Below are 18,997 nucleotides of genomic sequence, written 5' to 3'. Positions count from 1 at the left end.
GGGGAGGTACACAGTTCAGCACAAATAAGGTTAAACAAAAATATTGTACATTTGTGCGGGTTCGTGCGCGTTTCAATCAGTTCAAAAGTTCCCCAATCTTAACTAAAACATTATTCAGGAAACCAATAAAAACTAACTGCGTTCATTTGTCGCCAGTAAAGATTACCACTTGCTGCCTACTCTTGCGTAATAGTTTGTTGTCAAAAGCTATCCAAACAGTTTGTGTAACTGAAAACAGCAAGGGCTTAAAGCAAAGACTTTGAAATTGCTTAATTCCATGGCCTACTTTTTTATTCTATTCTATGGATTCTGAAAGAATAATAAATTGGGCCACGCATGCTTTTCACAATTACGAATGATTTGCAAGTTTTATCACGTTTAACGACTAGGAACATGTAGACTGTAGTGGCCAGTACCACTGGGTCAAAGGACCTGTTAGCGAAACCCTACGCGACCTCGTTTTTCGATACCCAGATCACGTCTTCGAGAGCCAGCCAGTCGAGTGGTGCCGGGTTAATCGATTGTTAATCGACCGATTCTGCGGAACCGATTACAGCGGGGCTTCCGAATAAGCGGATTTTTCACCTCTCATCGGCGTTTCGCCACTGTTTTATCCGATTTCCCGGTGTCCGGGCTTGAGCCACGCTTAGTTAACACGCTGGAAGCCGCTCGAAACTCCGCCCATCATACGCCGGGCGGGCCCCGAATACGTGAGCGAACTGCTGAGGGCGAGCCCGGGTCAGCACTGAGATAGAAGGCGTAATTACTTCCGCCGAGCAGGGAAAATGAAGTGCACTGGAGTTTTGGTACATGAAAATAAAACGGTACCGGCAAACATCTTTGCCACAACTTTTATTTCTGGTTATAAAATTTGCAGGTTCGCAATCCTGAGGACACTTCACAGCCGCAACACTAAACTCGTCGTCGTCATCATCCGCCTAACTACGCCCCCTGCAGGGCAAATGCCTCTCCCATGTCTCTCCAATTAACCCTGTCATTTGCCAGCCGCATCCACCGTAAGACTGCAAACTTCTTAATGTCATCCGCCCACTTAACCTTCTGCCGCCCCCTGCTACGCTTGTATTCTCTTGGTATCCACTCCGTTACTCTTAAGGACCATCGGTTATCTTGCCTTCATATTACATCCCTGCCCAAGCCCATTTCTTCCGCTTGATTTCGACTAAGGTGTCATTAAACTGTGTTCGATCCATGACCTACTCTCCCATCTTGCTGTCTCTTAGCGTTACACCTATCATTTTTCATTCCATAGCTCGCTGCGCTCTCCTTAACTTGAGCTGAACCCTTTTCGTTAGCCTCCATGTTTTTGCCCTGTAGATGAGTGCTGGTAAGATACAGCTGTTGTATACTTTACGATTGAGGGATAATGGTAAAGTGCCATTCATGATCTGAGACAGCCTGCCAAATGCGCTCCACCATATTTTTATTCTTCTAGTGATTTCTATCACTGAAACTACGCGCCATGTGTTCTCAGTATGTATGGTTTCACAGTTTTAATTTACGGAATGTACGGGCTTGGCTGCAGTGCAACCCGTTGTGCTGGGGCGAGGTCTCTCTCGACTACGCGCACCTGAACTGGAAGAAGCATGTTTATTAATTGAAGACATTCCGCCGCGTGGACTCGTCGAAAGTTGCCTAACAATACAAGAATGCCAACTGCGGGATCATGAAAGCATAAGCGACCAGAAAGTATTTGCGATCCTCGTATCGCGTGAATCTGTGAGGAGCCATTCGAGTACCGTTAAGTGACTAGAAACTGAAAATCACTTGTTCTAAAGCGTCCTTGTTATATTTTCAATGTTGATAATATGGACATGCGAAGGCGACGTAAAAATAGCTTTGTGGACTGTTAATATTATTTCACGCCCTGACGTGGGAGTTAAATATCTATGCGTGAAATGAGTCGTAGGAATTGAAATGAGATAGCGTCGCTAAGGCTCACAGGCTCGAAAGCCCCAATACTGATACCAATGGTGCGCATTGCGGTGCATTGTGAATGTCTTCCCGACTAAAGACAGCAACTTAAGAGACAGACGCAGTGCTCTGAGACGCTACTACTTAGTTAAAGTGCTCATCGGCTGGTGAAAGCGTTAGCATTGAGTATTCCAATGCTTGGTTGTTTGGTTTATGTGAGTTTAACGCCCCAAAGCGACTCAGGCTATGAGGGACGCCGTAGTGAAGGGCTCCTGAAATTTCGACCAACTGGGATTCTTTAACGTGCACTGACGTCGCACAGTACACGGGCCTCTAGAATTTTGCCTCCATCGAAATTCGACCATCGCAGCCGGGATCGAACCCGCGTCTTTCGGGTCAGCAGGCCAGCCCTATAACCACTTAGCCACCGCGGCGGCTACCAAGCTGGGTTGTACCGAACGGGCCGTGTTTGACGCTTCGGGATTCTTATGTTTCCTCATTTGTATGCCTGCAGTAGAAATGTGCAGTTTGCGCTTGAGCTGATTCTGTTCATAATTATCACCGTGAAGGGAATGATGGAAACGTGAATTAATGTTATGACTAATGCTTGTCAAACCAAGAGAAAATGAAATTGAGGCGTTCTTGAGAGCTTCGCTAAATGTTTCTGTCAGACAGAAATGCATGCGAAAAGTGCGTCAAAGTGAATAGTCGCGAATCGCGCAAAGAAGCTTCTCTGGTCAAAAGTCTATAAATAAAAGTGAACCGCGGACTTTCCGATGTGAAATTTGATGATGGCTGGTTGTTTCGAACGTTCGGCACTAACCGCACGAAGCAGAAGGCGGGTACAGTGTGAGGCAATTACCCTTAGGACAATTTGCGCTGTTTTCCGAGGAGGAACAGAGGCGAGCATTCGGCAAAAAACATCGTCATACTTCGACAGCGCTCTGCGCACAGCAAGCGCAGCTCTGTCGGGGCCACTGCGCCTGGCCCAAAGAAACAAGAGCGCTCTTAGCGCCCCAAATTATCGAGTGTTATCAACAGGCGATCCAGTCACACGTGGGCTGAAAGAGGGCGCGAACATCTTTGATCGAGAGTTTGTTTCGGTGCGGCGCCTCCGTGAACTCTGGCGAAAGGGAAGAGCAATTCCGTGGTAATGAAGAACAGAACACAGTGGGGATACAAGAGGCAAGAAAAAATTCGGCAGATACATTTAAGACTGCTTACATGTGGGAATGCGAGAGCATTACTGTAACCCGGGTGCATTCACCCCCCCCCCCCCCCCACACACACACACACACACACGCCGCCGGCTTTTCTCGTTGTGGGACTAGAAGGTAATATTTTCGCATTAAAAAAAAAAGCACACCACGCAACACCCTGATAACAACGATATTGTACGTGTTCAAATATTATCGTGGATATCATCATCGTCATCGTCATCGTTGTTTATTATGCTCTCTATAGCGCCAAAGGGATTGCAGGGATAACGTAATAAGGGATGCACGATGCGTAATAATTGATGCATCAACAGGAAAAACAACAATGACAGAGGACAAGCATAGTTTGCCTATGCATCGTTGCTAGAGCTACGATGAAACTGTATTAAGAAAAGTGCTGAGTTCGAACCGGCACAAGTGCTGATTCACGTTCCGTATATGGAGCTCGCATCTTTTACCCGGGTTATATAGCCCTGCATATAACAAATATATGCCCCGATATAGGGGTCACGGAGCAATAATTTCTTTTTCTTCATTACACCGCCCGTGGCATATTACCATGTTTATTACCAATTTCATAACGTGGTGATGGCAATATCATACAGTAGCCGTATCCAGTGAAATTCCCTCGGGAAAAAAAAACGCTTTGTCATTGAACTCATATGTATAGCACACAACGAAATAATCCCGACAGTAAAGAAAAAGGGGATCGCCTCATTCTACTCGCAATTATTTTTTCATTTCCCCACTGCCCCGCCGCGGTGGCTCAGTGGTTAGGGCGCTCGACTACTGATCCGGAGTTCCCGGGTTCGAACCCGACCGCGGCTGCTGCGTTTTTATGGAGGAGAAACGCTAAGGCGCCCGTGTGCTGTGCGATGTCAGTGCACGTTAAAGATCCCGAGGTGGTCGAAATTATTCCGGAGCCCTCCACTACGGCACCTCCTCCTTCCTTTCATCTTTCACTCCCTCCTTTATCCCTTCCCTTACGGCGCGGTTCAGGTGTCCGCCGATATATGAGACAGATACTGCGCCATTTCCTTTCCCCCCAAAAACCAATTATTATTATTATTTCCCCGCTCGCGCCCTATAGCACGTGCGTAATTTGTGTAGCTGCACCTCTTTCTCTGTCTCCCTTCTTTTTCACCACCTTCATGCTTTATTTTACGACGCGGCTCAGATGCCCACCCGCATCGAGACAGTTAGCGCGCCTTCCTTTTCCTCACAAGGTGTCACCGCAGCCTAACAAGAAGAGACGCTATTTTACGAGGCATGAAATTACTGCTTATTTCGTCGCTACGACCGTTTTTCTCTTATTGTGAAAAGGCGATACTCTGGTTAGAAAACAGGCACGTGCCGAAAAACACGGTCAAGGACAATGGATACCACCTGCTAAAGAACGCCCACCAAAAACAGAAAGAAAAAACACGCGCGATGTTTCAGAACCTACTCTGTTCTTTCATCAGTTGTAACTGCGGGCGAGTAGCTGCTACTCGCCCGCAGTCACTAAAAGGCAAGCTGCAACTCTCCCGCAGTCACACCTGATAAAGAAGCCGAGTAAGTTCTGAAACGTCTTGTGCTTTATAAGTTCTTGGTTGGCGTCTTTTTCTAACTTAAATTCCTCCTCCCATAAGACAGACCCCTGTTGAATGGTTTTCTTTGAATTTAAATCTATTTTTATGCAGAAGCAGTACTTTGCGTGATTAAATACAGCCAAGAATTTTGTGACGTTCCTGACCTTAAAGGTTCTGGTATCAAATTAATATTGCAGCGACAGGGTTACGAACCCCCGGCTGCGCGCACAGAACAGCTTCGCTGGCCACTGCACGATCGCACTATGTTATGCCGCAGCTGATTGTGCCTGGTGTTAAACTGTAGCGCACTATCGCGCAGTGCATTGCACGTCGTCATCTTCATTCATTTCCATATGCGGCCCGAACAGATCAGAGCAGGTTAACCTCGATCAGAGCTTAACCTGATTCTAATATCGTCACCAGACGTGCCGATGACCCAGAAATGCAAAACCGTGATCCAACCAGACTAAACACATGCTTTCGCACGCCTACTCGGCTTAGCTACGTCCGTACCCTACCAATTTTCTCCTTACTTTCCTGTTATCGCAGTTTTTTTTATTTTCTTTAGGAGGAAATGGCGCGGGGGCAAAACATGCAGATGAAATAATTGTAGGCATCGCGATGTGACGGGGAAAATCTCAACTACAAGTAGTGATTTTCCCACGTCGATGAGTGAGCTAAGCAGGCCACTGGTTTTGTTTACGATGCAGGTCGGCAGCGGTTATTCCCGTTAGTCGTAATGTGGTCATTCTACCGTTATTTATTTTACTTAATAGTTTTTGCTTCCTGCTCTAGTGTCCGAGTGAGCAGCGACGACCGCAACAGGCGTCGCGAGGCTTGCGTCGCACCGTCCTCGGACGCGGCTACCAGGAAAGTCACTCAGCGCGGCCGTGTTTGCTCACCAACGACGTTGTTTATGCTGATGCATATCGACCATTGTGCCGAGCGAGCCGGCCGTGATCCCAGTGGAGGGGAGAGACGTGGCGTCGCGTGAGATGTGATGCCATTATTTTGGTAATGCCCGGGGTTCGTTTAAGGAGCGCCTATACAACCCACTGCATGCCCCCGATACGCTGATATATATATATATATATATATATATATATATATATATATATATATATATATATATATATATATATATATATATATATATATATATATATATATATATATATATATATATATATATATATATATATATATATATATATATATATATATATATATATATATATATATATATATATATATATATATATACATACATACTCCCGGATTGCGTGACGAAAAAAGCGCTACAGTATGAGGGACCGCGTTGGAACCGTGATGTTGAGTGCCTCCGAGTTTCGTTACCTCTCAGGTTTGGTCGCGTTCACACAGAACAGAGGAATGGTCGATCCTGTGTTCCTGAGGAGAGCTAGCATCAAAGCCGGGCCGGATCTCTGAGATAATGCGAGAACAATGGGTTTAAGAAGGATTTAAGAAGAGGCACATAACAGAAAACACCTCTTCTTAGCGCCTTGTGTCAAAACGCTGTTTTCCCGGCGTGCTCTGTGATCTGCATCAACTAGCTCAACTATACACTCTGCCTCCAAGTAAAGAATGTCCTAGTTGTCTAGGCTAGAACCGGAAGACTGAATGGCTCCACGATAAGTTATTAGTCTTGAAGCGAATATGTAAAGGGTGCACTGCTTCTTGCAAGGACTGGGGTGACTAAGCGAATCTCGCCACGACAGCAATAACATGCCGGTAGTTCCCATACGATTGCGCTCTGCAGCAAAACATATTGGAAGTTTCAGCAAGGGGTATGTGAAGATGTGACACCACCTTTTTGCCTTCATTATTCGTAAAAAAAGGTTGTCTATACGATTACACGACACCGCTGCCATCGCAGATGCATCCGGTTTTCCGCAATAAGCTTTAGCTTGTATAGCATTTCTTAGCGCAGAGTGAAGTGAAGAGCATTAGGAGAGGCAAACAGGCTGATGGTTTACTCTCGTTGCATAGTGTATACCCTTCACCACACTCGCGAATAAGGCGGCAAGGATGGTGCGATCAGCACTTGTTTAGCTGCAGATACTCCCCCAGTATCAGGATCAGTAGTCGAGCGCCTACTCATCCGGAGTTCCCGGGTTTGAACCCGACCGCGGCGGCTGCTTTTTTATGGAGGAAAAACGGTAAGGCGCCCGTGTGCTGTGCGATGTCAGTGCACGTTAAAGATCCCCAGGAGGTCGAAATTATTCCGGAGCCCTCCACTACGGCTCCTCCTTCTTCCTTTCTTCTTTCACTCCCTCCTTTATCCCTTCCCTTACGGCGCGGTTCAGCATGAAGAATTTTGTATTTTTTTTCCACCACTGGTGGAGCAATAATACAACGGCCGGAACCAGAAACAGACGCTGCCCAGAATATTTGTGCTAAAGAACAACGCACGAAACAGCGCTTGACTTAAGATGTGGAAAGCTGAGCGCTCTGGAACAAAAAAAAAGATAAAAATTCAACACCTTAGGTGTTGGCAATGCGACATTAGAATCTGTTGATGTCTTTACCGGAAGTGACGCACTGCTGGTCTGGTGACGTTGCTTCCTTTCAGCCAATTTGAATTATCTGCTCTGGTGACGTCACTTCGCTGCGGTCAACTGAATTTTTCCGGTCCGGCGACGTCCCTTCCCCCCCAGAGAATGGGCAAATTTTACGACCAGTGACACATGTTCTTCCCCTTTTCTTGTTTTAATGGACAAGAAAGAACACGCGCACACATCTGAACGAGGCTGGACGGAAAGTATGAAGAAATAAAACAGTTATGAGAGCACTTCCTTGCTTGATTCGCTCTCATCTGGCCCTCCGTTTTTTTTGCGCATGCGCGCAGTACTGACGCCTCTAAGAGAGAGCGCGTAATGATCGAAATATGATCTGACTCGAATCTTAGGTTCGTCTTTACTTGTTGAGAAATGACAGCGCTTCATGGCAGACGAACGAAGGAAAAATAAGATGACGTCGTTCCTTTGTGCCGCAACACAGCGAGAGCAAAGCGCAAAAACAAATAAAGAGAGTCAGCCGTCAGAAAAAGAGAGAGAGCAGCGCTTTCAGAAGAAAGTACAGAAGACCACAGCAGAGAAGTGCGTACGCCCCACTCCCTTCGATTACATCTTTTCCGCGCTTCTACGATGCAAAGAATCGATTGATGGACAGACGAAGGCGCGAGAATAAGAGAAACCGAAGAAAGAGGTCGCGGTAACAAGAAATAAATGTTGCTAAAAGTAAAAGGAAAAGAGAGTATTATTGTGCAGCAAAAACGAAAAAAAAATCGGAGCATACATGTGGCCTCTCTCAAAAGTAGTGCACCATCGTGAAAGCTACAGAGCTGGCACTGGCCCGTCAGAGGCCGCTTTAATAAGCGTTTCGCCCATATTAAGTAATTGTGATTGACAGGTACCTTTACTATCACGGCTACAGCTAACTAGAATATGTCGGGTACAGTCAAGGAAGCCATGTTTTCTTCGTTGACTTTGTGAATTTGTTAATTCGGACTTGAATGGCTTAGGCTAGTTTTAACGTTTCTCCAATGCTGCACGCTTTCACCGAGACAAGAGTGCAGTTGGGGTTACCAGGGACCGGAAACCGGAGACAGGGCCGAGGCAGGAAAAGTGGCCTCCGTCGTCACCGCCGCCGCCCACCGCCGCTGGCGCTGCCTTCGCAGCACGTGTGAATTGCGCTCGGCTTGCGTCAGCTGTCCACGGCAGCTGCCGGTTCATAACGGATCTCGTCGGCACAGGCCCGACATGTCGCCCGATGCTGTGACGTCGTCGCCTAACATGCTCGCGTGCCGACACGGGCAAACGCGGTGCAGTACTAAGAATATTTGCATGGTCGGGTTGCAAAAGACAGCAGGAAGAAATGAACGTGGGTAAAGAAAACACACGCACTTTCTCCCAGAAGCACGCGGACCCGTGCGGTGCTTAGTAAAGGGGCCGTCTGCAAGAAGGATGTCCAGGCAGTGGGCGTGAGGTGTCCACGCGTCGAATGTCGCTCATAAAAGCGAGGGTGGACGTGCAGGACCTTCCGTTGGCCCAACAAAGGACGGAAAATTCCCGGCGCACTACTACGCAGCGTTGAGAACTTGGCATTTCTAGGAGATGGACAACAGCACCCAGAGAAAGGAAACAAGAGAAATTGAATACTCCTCTAGTGGTGTTATGCATATGCTAAATTTACTTTTGTGCTCTGAAATTTTCGCAACTTGCTTCCGTTTGCTGCTTTTATTACTACATGTGCGAACATACACCGTGCTAAAAGCCGCCGCGGTGGCTCTGTGGTGGTGCGAAAGAAGCGGGTTCGATACCGGCAGCGGCGGGTCGCATTTAGATGGAGGCGAAATCTCAGAGACTCGCGTTCTGTGCGACGTTAATGCACGTTAAAGAACTCAAGGAGGTAGAAATTATCCGAAGCCCTCCACAACGGTGTCCCTCATAGCCTGAGCCGCTTTGGACGGTAGACAGCATAAACCAATCATACCAGGTAAATGTCGGAAACTATGCGACGCCTTGTTTCCGCGTGCTCATTCTGAAAATTGGTTTTTGAGAAAAGGAAATCGCGCAGTAAACTGTCTCACATCTCGGCGGACCTCAGCCGCGCCGTAATGGAAGGGAAGAAGGTGGGAAAGGAAAAAAGAAAGGAAGAAGAGGTGCCGTAGTGGAGGGCTCCGGAATAATTTCGACAACCTGGGGACCTTTAACGTGCACTGACATCGCACAGCACACGGGGGCCTTTTGCGTTTCGATGGCTCATGAGGCGGCGAAAAATGTGCCAGAGGAAATGTTGCAAAAAAGTGTGCAGATGCAAGCTTTTTTTTTTTATTAATGGATGTAAGAGAGAGACGGTCTTTCCTGTGGTGTTCCTTCGCGCAAAGAATGCAGCGGAAGGTCAATAAAACTTTATTGGCGTCATGCCGTCGGTCCTAGAATGACAGTGAATTCCCTTAACGCGGATTTCGAAAGCGTTTTACGAGACGTCAAGTGACAGAGCTACTGGACTAGCGGCTCCTTTTACTACTGCTTCCAAATTTTATGTTGCGATTATTCAATATCCATGCCCTCTGCACTCTTCTTTTTTCCCCCATTTTTGAAAGGAAGTTTCGCAAGCATTGAGAAAGCTTTTGAGCGCAGTGAAAAGATGGAGTCCTTCCTTTTTTTGTTTTGTGTGTCTCAAGCCACGCGTGGTCGCATCGATTAAAGCCTTGCGTGTCTTGCTCGAAGATGCCGGATGTCAGCATCGAACGTACGTAAGAAAGGGCTACTTCTATTCCTTTTTCCCCTCGAAATAAAGAAGAAAGGAGACAGGTTCTCGATTACACGACGTCAACGACTTTCATTTCTTGTCAGAGACCTCACAGTTCCAGTGGCGGAAAAAAAATAAGACCAATGAACGACTGCAAGAGAAGTACGGTAGAGATCTCCATTGTGATTCCATTAATGTGTCTTCATCACAAGCTGGAGTACCGTTAAGCCTTGCTTTCAAGGGTTCCGCGATAGACTCTGTATCACTTCTGTAGCGTAAAGTATACCGTCGTCTTTGGAGGTTAATTTTATTGGCGCGATGCCGCCAGTATATACGAGGTCTATAGCCATTGCCTTCCAACATCCCATTTTGAGTGAGTCGTCACTCCGCAGGAGTGTGAACATTTTTGCTTAGAGATCAATAACAAGCCGATAATAATCGAAACGGATGATAACGAGCACGACATTTAGTTGTTGCTGCGCTCTAGCTGGCACTGATATTACTCTTGGGTGCCCTGCTAAGCGCACTAGTATTTCAAGGTGTCTTGCCCAATGCCGCTGTCGTCACCTCCATAGCCTTTGTCACACCTGTGCTTACTTCCTCAGTAGGAGTATGGTGCCTTGGCATGATACCACTTTTATTGAAATGCTAGAGCACTGCTTGTATTAGATATACGCTTTTTCATGGCTTGGCTTTGCCTCGTTTGCGCAGCACTACTAGTTAGGACGGGCCATGAGGCACCCGTTAGTTTTGGCCATTTCTGACTGAGACTGATATTCTATTCAAATGTATACGAAATTTCAGTTTCTTGTGGCGGCAGCTCGTCACTCCATGTCCCGGTGTTACTCGTATTCTCCCGTCGCGTTGGCTCAGTAGTTATAGTGCTCGGCTGCTTACCTGACAGACGCGGGTTCGATCCCGGCGGTAGCGGTCGAATCTCGATGGAGGCGAAATTCTAGAGGCCCGTGTACTGTGTGATGTCAGTGCACGTTAAAGAACCACAGGTGGTCGAAATTATCCGAGTTCTCTTCTACGGCGTCCCTCATAGCCTGCGTCGCTTTGGGACGTTAAACCCCACAAACCAAACCATCCGTATTCTCGCATTATTTTGTGCAGGCCACATCCATCGGCCATCGTATAACGCTTACAGAAACAACTCGGTAGACGCCAGCGGCATCGGACATCTTCACTCGGACTTGGACGAAATGCGGTACTTCAACGACTTGCCTACCTCGACCGCTTCTATCACACAGTGTGTAGCGCGAGGCAATTCGAGAGATTGCACGCATATGCTGGCGCCTGAGCAAACTCCCGGGTAAGCAGCTCGTTCAGCTCTCCTTCCACCGAGCCTGCGTGAAAGCTCGCGTGTGACGCTCAGGCAGACCTATTCAGAGAAGCCGTCTCGTCCGGCCACCAAGCAGTCGTCGTTCCAAGAAAGCTCGGCAGGCCGTGCCGCTCGCAACTCCCCAAAATCGAAAAGTCGGCGTCTGACAAATGGCAGTGCGCTGCGCGTTTAAATTACCTACGCTTTGGCGGCGATGGCGTCGGGCGGCAGCAGCCTCCCGGCTGCTTGGCGGCGCTGGAAACGCTTCGTTGGTTCCCTGTAGCTTTCCTTCTCCTTTTATATCCCTCCGTTGTTCCCCATTTCCCTGCCTCCGTTGGGAACGCGCCAGAATTGATCTGAGCAGGCGTAATTTAAACTGTCAGACCTTCAGAATAAAATAAAGAAAGAAGGAAGCCTCGTGCGCCTGCCGTTCCCTATTCTATCCCCTTCTCCTTTTAATCCTCCTTCCGTCATTTTATTTTCTTCCTCCTGAACCTTATATTCTCCGACGGGCACTTTTTAGCATTTTTTGCCTCGCACGAAGGCTTGAGGAGTGTAGGACGTGCTTCGCAGTGGCTAGAAGCATACCGTCAGTTATTTTGAACATTCTAGCTTTGGTTCAGAATAAACACAACAATAATGCTGCTGCCAAACAAATTGTATACATCGCATTTATGTCTCCTTTATGTTTCCGTTCGTTCTTTCTTCATAGCCTGCTTAATCTTCTTAAAGCTTATTGAGCTGAGGTTGAGTCGAGGTGTGCTAAAGGTGGGATTATCCTTGCTTATTCTGCCGACAATTGCTCCACCGTAGCGTCCCTTCTATGTTAATAATGTCCTAAATCCTGTCGCATTTACCCCGCTATTCGCACTGTCTCTTATAATAGCACACATTCTCTCCCGCAGTCACCATCTATACACACAATCACTCCACACAGTCCACATCACAGTCCACTCCAGAAGTCACCATCTGTGCACACATTCAGTCACAGTAGAACATAGTCCATTGTAGTGCCACAATCCATACACACATTCGCTCAAAGTATAACGTAGTCCACTACAGAAGGCGCCATCTACGCACCCATTCAATCACAGTTGGCCATAGTCCATTCCTGCTGTCACCATTTAGAAACAAGATCAGTGTCCTGCAGAAATGTTAAAAGAAGGCGTGCAACCTCCCTTCTGCACGTCTGGTTTCCACTCGGGTAGAAAATGTCCTGAACTGTACTGTAAAGGGTTCCTGTCTTCTTGAAGGAAGCGAACATCACATACCTTTCCGGGTTGTACTCTGGGCAGTACATAATATAATGTTCGATATCCTCGCGCATACTACATAGAAGAACATAGCGGAGAAGATGCTATGCCCGTCTTACGCATCCAGGCAGGAGTGCGAGCAGAGGGCGTGCGAATTCGATGTAGTAGAGTCGCCTGGGATCTTCTCAGTCCCTTGGTCACACATGGCTTGTGGGGCGCGCTCCACAGGATACAGAAATGATCGAGCACCGTTTTCCTGTAGCAACTTTTTCCATGTTGAGGTACTTTTTTGATGGACTCCTTGACAGAGCTTCATCGGCGAGATTGTCTGCCACCTCATTGCCGTTGACTCCTATGTGAGAGGGCACCCATTGGAAATATAGAGTAAAGCCTCTCCTGTGCAGATTCTGCACCAAGTGCAGAGAGCTTATGGACAAGGCATCAGTAGGGAATCCGTGCTCTAACCTCTGAAGGGCAGATTTTGAATCAGTTAGGATGACAACAGGTTGAGCCGGACAAGACCCTAACTTCCGTAAAGCCGCCTCAATAGCAACACTTTCGGCCGCTGTGGAGGATACGACAGCAGTAAAGCATACGGACCAATTACAGTCCAAAGAAGGAATGTAAAAAGCCGCTGCGCTAGTTTGTTTGCCCTTGTCCACAGAACCATCCGTGAAAATTTGAAGATGGCGGGCATACTCTGTTTCGAAGTGTTCAAGTACAAGCGAACGCGTTGCTGCCAAAGGAGAGCTGCATTTTGAGCTCACATGGGGAATTGTGACCTTACAGTCGAGGGTCGGAAAAGACCAGGGGGGTTTCAACCGTTTCCTTTGCCTTCGAACATTAAGGCCTAAATAACTAAGAGTATTGAGTGCCAAGTAAGCATTAGACTCATATCTCTTGCAGAGCCGCTGGAGAAGGGATCGCCCAGCTACCGTCTCTCCTAGGCGGCCAAGATGCATTAGAAGTCTCTGAGAAGCGACAAGGCTAAGAGGTTTCGATAGAGACTCATGAAGTATTGACTTATTCGCAGCCACCAGAGGAACTCCAATGGCTCTTCTTAGGCCCTTTCTGTGGACAACTTAAAGCTTACTGTTCTCTTAATTTGTTTTGCTTCCCCAGATAAATAAAACTTTTCCGAATATTTCACTTTTTTGCGTAATTGGCACGGAGTAGCGATCATCTGCACGTGCCAGTGTAAGCCCGCTTCTCATATCTGGCCGCAGGTGGCAATGCTAAGAACACGGACGCATACATGAACGTATGTGGCCCGCTTCAGTTTCTCACCTTTATTTATTCATTTAGCTCCAGCTAAAGAAGTATATACATATCAAAAAGTGACGAAATTCCAGCCTTTCTAAGGATGGCAGAGTTCAACGCGGCCAGCGTTGGAGGCAAGATGCCACTCTAAGCGAGAAAACTCTCTGTGAGCTCTGCAAGTTTCTACATGGTTGAGACTCAGCCTTCTGCGCCCCATGGCGCAAATTTCTGCGTTCAGGCTATGGCGTCGATGACCGCATCGGGCATCTGCGCGCTGCCCACAAATGGTTTCGCGGACAGGAAGACCACCACGCCTGCCCAGACCACAACTTGGGAAGGAAGCACGCAGTAGCCGTGCTTACTAAGAAGAAAAAGGAAAAAAAAAGTAGACCAACGCTCTAGAAGTCAAAACGGACGAGAATGGCACCCAAAATACGGTCTTGTGAAGCAATTAGTCCTTAGCATCCCAGCCTAATTGAGATGTCTTTTGGCGCAAGGGGAAAGAGAGCTTACATGCCTGCAGAAGTGCGCAGCCCCACATTTGAAGGTATATGCGACGAGGATGCAGTAACCAGCATGAGTAAATAAATCAATGAAAAGAAAAAGGCCGCGGCTACTAACAAATGCGCGCGAGTGTCCCCAAAGCAGCCTGCAGCCGCGGAAGAGCGATGGGTGGTCCCGCGGAGCCTGGAGATGGAGAACCAAGAGGAATCCGGGCGGGAACACCTGCTCGCGACAGCGGATGCATCATCCGACCAGCGGCTCGCTTTCGCTCTCTGCGCCGCTTTTGCTGAGGCCCGATTCGTGAGCAGCCGTTTCCTTATGCGATCGCTACCGCCGCACAAAATAGCGAGGCGTCATGTCTCGCCCCGCCCACTCCCTTAATTGTGTCCTTATTTGTGTCCACCTCCACACGATAATTTATGCCAGTGACACAGCTTGTGCGCACTTAATAAGTGTGTTCATGATTAGCGCTGACACATTTACACGAGAAAGAAAAAAAAATAACAAAAATGCCAGTTATATTTCCCACGTGCGTTATGCTTTAACCTGGCGCGAGTCGCACACATAATTTTAACTTCCACTTTCGGGATTGAGTAACGTTAAATATGAAGTTTTGTGGTGATTATGTCTGGGAAGCGCGTCTGTAACGGCAACATCTACAATTCGATGTGCAATGCCTGTGCTGCTTGTCTAATTTTAACCTTTTACGCGAGCAACGTAAAATTATTTCCGGTCGTGGCGTCGCTTCAGGCTGTCACAAGGAAAGAAAATAAAAAAAAACGACATCACTGTATCATATCGGCTACGATATCCCATAACCAAAAAATTCAACGCCAAGTTCTAGTGCGGTGAGCTGTGCATTGTGAAGCACGGGGCCTTGCTCAGAAACAGTCGAGGTTTAACGTATGTCGTTCTAAAAGTCAAGTTCCTCTCTAGCTCTTTTGTGGGAAGATCTTTGCACCAGTTTTCGAAATTTCAACGCTATTTGGCTTCAAATGAAGCCTCAGAAACAAAAACTCTGTGGACCTTTTCCCACCGCTGATATGTAAACAACTTCATTGTAAAAAGCACGATCGAAAGAAAGGGGATAAAAAAAGGGAAACAATTGACAGTCCTCTGAATTACTCTGCTCTGCGCCGGTTAAAGAGAATCAACAAACCCATTGATCTATTCTTTGTAAAATATGTATGGTTTCCTTCTGGGCGGATCAAGTGGCGAGAACTCGAACATTCGGCGTAACTGCCTCTGGCACCAGGGATATATGCACACACAGAACGGTCAAGTACTGCGTTTTTTTTCCTTGAGCTCAGGTAGGGAACAGCAGCACTTAAGCAGGGGGAAGCACAATAATGGACACGTGCGTAACATGGGGAACGAGAATTTTTCAGCACATCGAGGACATACATGTCACCGACTGCCGCTGTGTATTGCCAGGTTTGAGGACGTTACGAAGCATGAGTGAGTGGATCACTACAACGCGCCTCTTCATGAGAGCTGCTGTCGACGCACTTTATTTCCGCACGCTTTAGCGTAAGTAATGTTTTTTTTCTTAGCAGCTCAATCTTTTCCACTCGCGCAAGAAACGACGTCGAGAAACAGCGGCACATTTGTCCCTGATCGTTGCACAACACAATGCGACCTATGTACCTTTCGTCATCACTCTTGAAACACTTGTGAAACGTTCCAACGACCATGTTTCCTGAGCGTAAGAAAAGAAGTTTTGTCCTTGCGAAGTTGAGCGGGAGCGACAGTTTTTTTCCGACTCAACGAAATGTCGCCGCGGAGAATAAACGCATTATGGACAAGGAACACCCACAGCCGCCTTTCTGAAAAAAATAAACAAAGAAACAAACAATGACTGAGTCCATAGAAACTCGTCCTCCTTTCTTTTATGAGTAATGAAGAAAAAAAACGTTTTTCTATGGCACAAATTTATGGATACGCCCAAGCGCAAGAACAGCTAAGTTCATTTCACCCTCAGAAACTCCCGCTGGAAGAGACGCAAAGAAACGGCAGACGAAAGCATGGAAGGACAAGCAGGCTAATCGGATCAGCTGTGCTCCATCGGAACAATGAGTTCATAATGCTTCGAGACGCGAGATAATTTGCTGCACACACAGAGCCGTGAGTTTTGGGCACGTGTAGTGCAAAGAACATGATGAAGACGCTGATTATCCCGGAGGCAAGACCGGATAAGGGAGACTTGTACAAACAGTTTAGACGGCGCTTGAAGAGTGGCAAATTCTGACATTGGTCGAGACGGATAACGAGTTTGACGCTTACCATTGCATGCCTAGAGCACGATCGTTACGCATACGTGAATGTTGTTTCTTGCCTTCGTTGATTGTATTGAGAACACTTTCTGGTAGCCTACGCTGCCAGGTGCTAGTGTACAAACTATACAAATGTCTCCGGATCCCAAGCAGCTGTTTTTCAAAACCCACACATAGTAAACAACCGCTTACACTAGCCGAATACCTGCGCTGTGTAATACAATTGTAGGCAACGTTTCACCAGAATCAAGCATAGTTAAAGTTCGTTTGAGGATAGCGTTATGATAAATCCAGCGATCTCATCCAAATGAGACTGGCATGTCTCTGGAATGCAAATAAGCTGGCAACACCATCTAGAATTTCGTACGTGAAGGGTTGCCGGAGTGCCGGTTTGCCTGCTTGTTAGACGTTTTTTTTAGTTTCGTTCACCACCTGACAGGTGGCGGCACCGTTCCGGCAAGCCAACAGGTCTTTTCTTTATTTTTTTTGAGGGGGGGGGGGGGGCGCAGATGGAGGAGCACTTCTTAAGAATGAAAGAAAGAATGAATAAACCAAGAAAGAAACACAAAGAATACAGAAGGCAAATAAACCAAGGTAGAGGCAAACACAAAGAAAGGAAAAGGAAAGGTAGGGAGATTTTTTTTTTCTGGGGAAAAAACCGAAAAAGTGCCTTTGCGAGCATCGTGCGTGCCATTAATAGCGGCATTTATTGACAGCACGGTACGCGACATTCGACAATGTCTCCGTTCAAAAGCTGCTCTCCGGTCTGTGTTTTATTCTAGCAGCGTCTATTAGTTCTCTTGCATGTGCTTCACTGCTCAATGCATAGACAGTTAAGAGCACAAATGCATCACGCAAGCTCAAGATGTCAGATATGTTCATTTAGTGACCGGTTCAAGTTATTCGGAAGCACGGTACGACGGGTAAGCTCGTCACGTCATGCTGCGCGGCGCACGCAATTCGTTCGGAGCGGTGACGTCACCAAAGGGCTGGTAATAAAAGCCAACGGGCATGCGCATGCGCTGACAGCCCGAACCGGGCGCCGTGCAGTGTGCGGAATCCCCCGTTAAGCCGCGGTTCTTTAGAGTCAAAGAGCAGTTGTTAGCAAACGTCTCACACCGTTCAAGTGTTGGTCGTTTCACTCCAAAACGGAAGGCGCAAGGAGGGGCAAGGTTGCAGGCTGTTAGCGGGGGAAGGGAACGGGGCTGTCGGGTCGTGACCTACCGGTGGGGGGGACGGGGGCTGATACACACTGTCGTCGTCCTCGGCGCCGTTGTCTGGCTCTAGCGCGCTGTCCGACGCCGGCGGCTCAAAGGGCCCTTCCTCGGGGGCCAGTGCGGGCGGCGGCGCCGCCTGTCCGGCCTCGACCGCCGCCGCCGCTGGACCTTCCAGCACCACCGACTGCATCCGCCGCAGGGCGCGAAGCTCCGACGCCGCCGACTGCTTCCTCTTCACCGCCTTGTTTTGCGTTTTGGATTTTCCGTTCGTTGTATCGAATACGTCCGCCACCCGTATTCGTTATATCGAATGTGTATGATTTACATATTTGTGAGCGGAGTGGGTTCCGATTGCTCAGCATCGGAATAGTTACGATTCCGGTGGAATGAGTGTACAGTTTAGCAATTTTGTTTGGAGGAAAGAAAAGAGAGGAGAGGGGAGGAAGGGGAGAGGGGGTTCGCGCACTTTAGAACAGGGACACACACTTGTATAAATGCACGTTAACAGCCGCAAGCAGCTCATGGAAATTATCGAGATTTTTGGCCTATGCCTTCGAGAGATTCGAGTGAGTTTGCATGTAGGGTATATACTTTAAACCTACTGCGCAAAATAACCAAGTATAAAAAATAATAAATACAATTCGAGCGCCGCGCTACTGCACTGCCAGAGATAACTAGCTGTTCTAACTATATTTTTCTAACTATAACTATGTGAACGTCTCACCAAGTGCCATGGATGAAGTACTTATATTCGGTGTAATGCAGCTGATGAGGCGAAGACGTGCTCCTTATCTCGTGGACAGTTATGACCTGTTCGCTACCAAGACTTTGTTTATACAGAAACGCTCTTCCCACGCACTAAACAGAAATAAAGCAAGTTCAGCGATACAATATTGCACGTGCTTAAGAGGCTTCAGACACGTAACTAGTTGTTTCTGTAAGCGCATTTAGAGCGGCTGCCATGACTTATCCTTCTCAATGCTGCCCTCAAATTGTACAGTACTCCTCTAAGGACAGCCTGTTCATGTCTTCATTATTTTTATAGCAAGCAATAGAAGAACAACATCAGTGCATGACATCCCAAGTACAGCACCGTACCATTCCTGGTCCTGTTCACTAATGTGACATGATAGACGGTGGCAAACATTGCCATTGGGTTACCACGCCTT

General features: G+C 47.4%; 1 protein-coding gene across 7 annotated transcripts in view; it reads right to left on the bottom strand.

Annotated features, from left to right (window-relative positions):
• LOC144126021 (sodium/potassium/calcium exchanger Nckx30C-like) overlaps positions 1–18,997 on the bottom strand; it is a 200,159-nt gene that overhangs the window by 21,541 nt on the left and 159,621 nt on the right. For 4 of the 7 annotated variants that reach the window (XM_077659894.1, XM_077659896.1, XM_077659897.1 and 1 more), the window contains exon 4: positions 17,836–18,069. The exons of the other annotated variants lie outside the window; for them this stretch is intronic. In XM_077659894.1, the coding sequence (XP_077516020.1) occupies positions 17,836–18,069 (234 nt within the window). The remainder of the gene's footprint in view (positions 1–17,835; positions 18,070–18,997) is intronic. 7 annotated transcript variants of the gene reach the window in all.

Source organism: Amblyomma americanum, chromosome 3 (genome assembly GCF_052857255.1).
Source record: "Amblyomma americanum isolate KBUSLIRL-KWMA chromosome 3, ASM5285725v1, whole genome shotgun sequence".
In the NCBI taxonomy this organism is placed as follows: domain Eukaryota; kingdom Metazoa; phylum Arthropoda; class Arachnida; order Ixodida; family Ixodidae; genus Amblyomma; species Amblyomma americanum.
The sequence above is the reverse complement of the archived record's forward strand: the minus strand, read 5'-3'. Positions and strand labels throughout refer to the sequence as shown.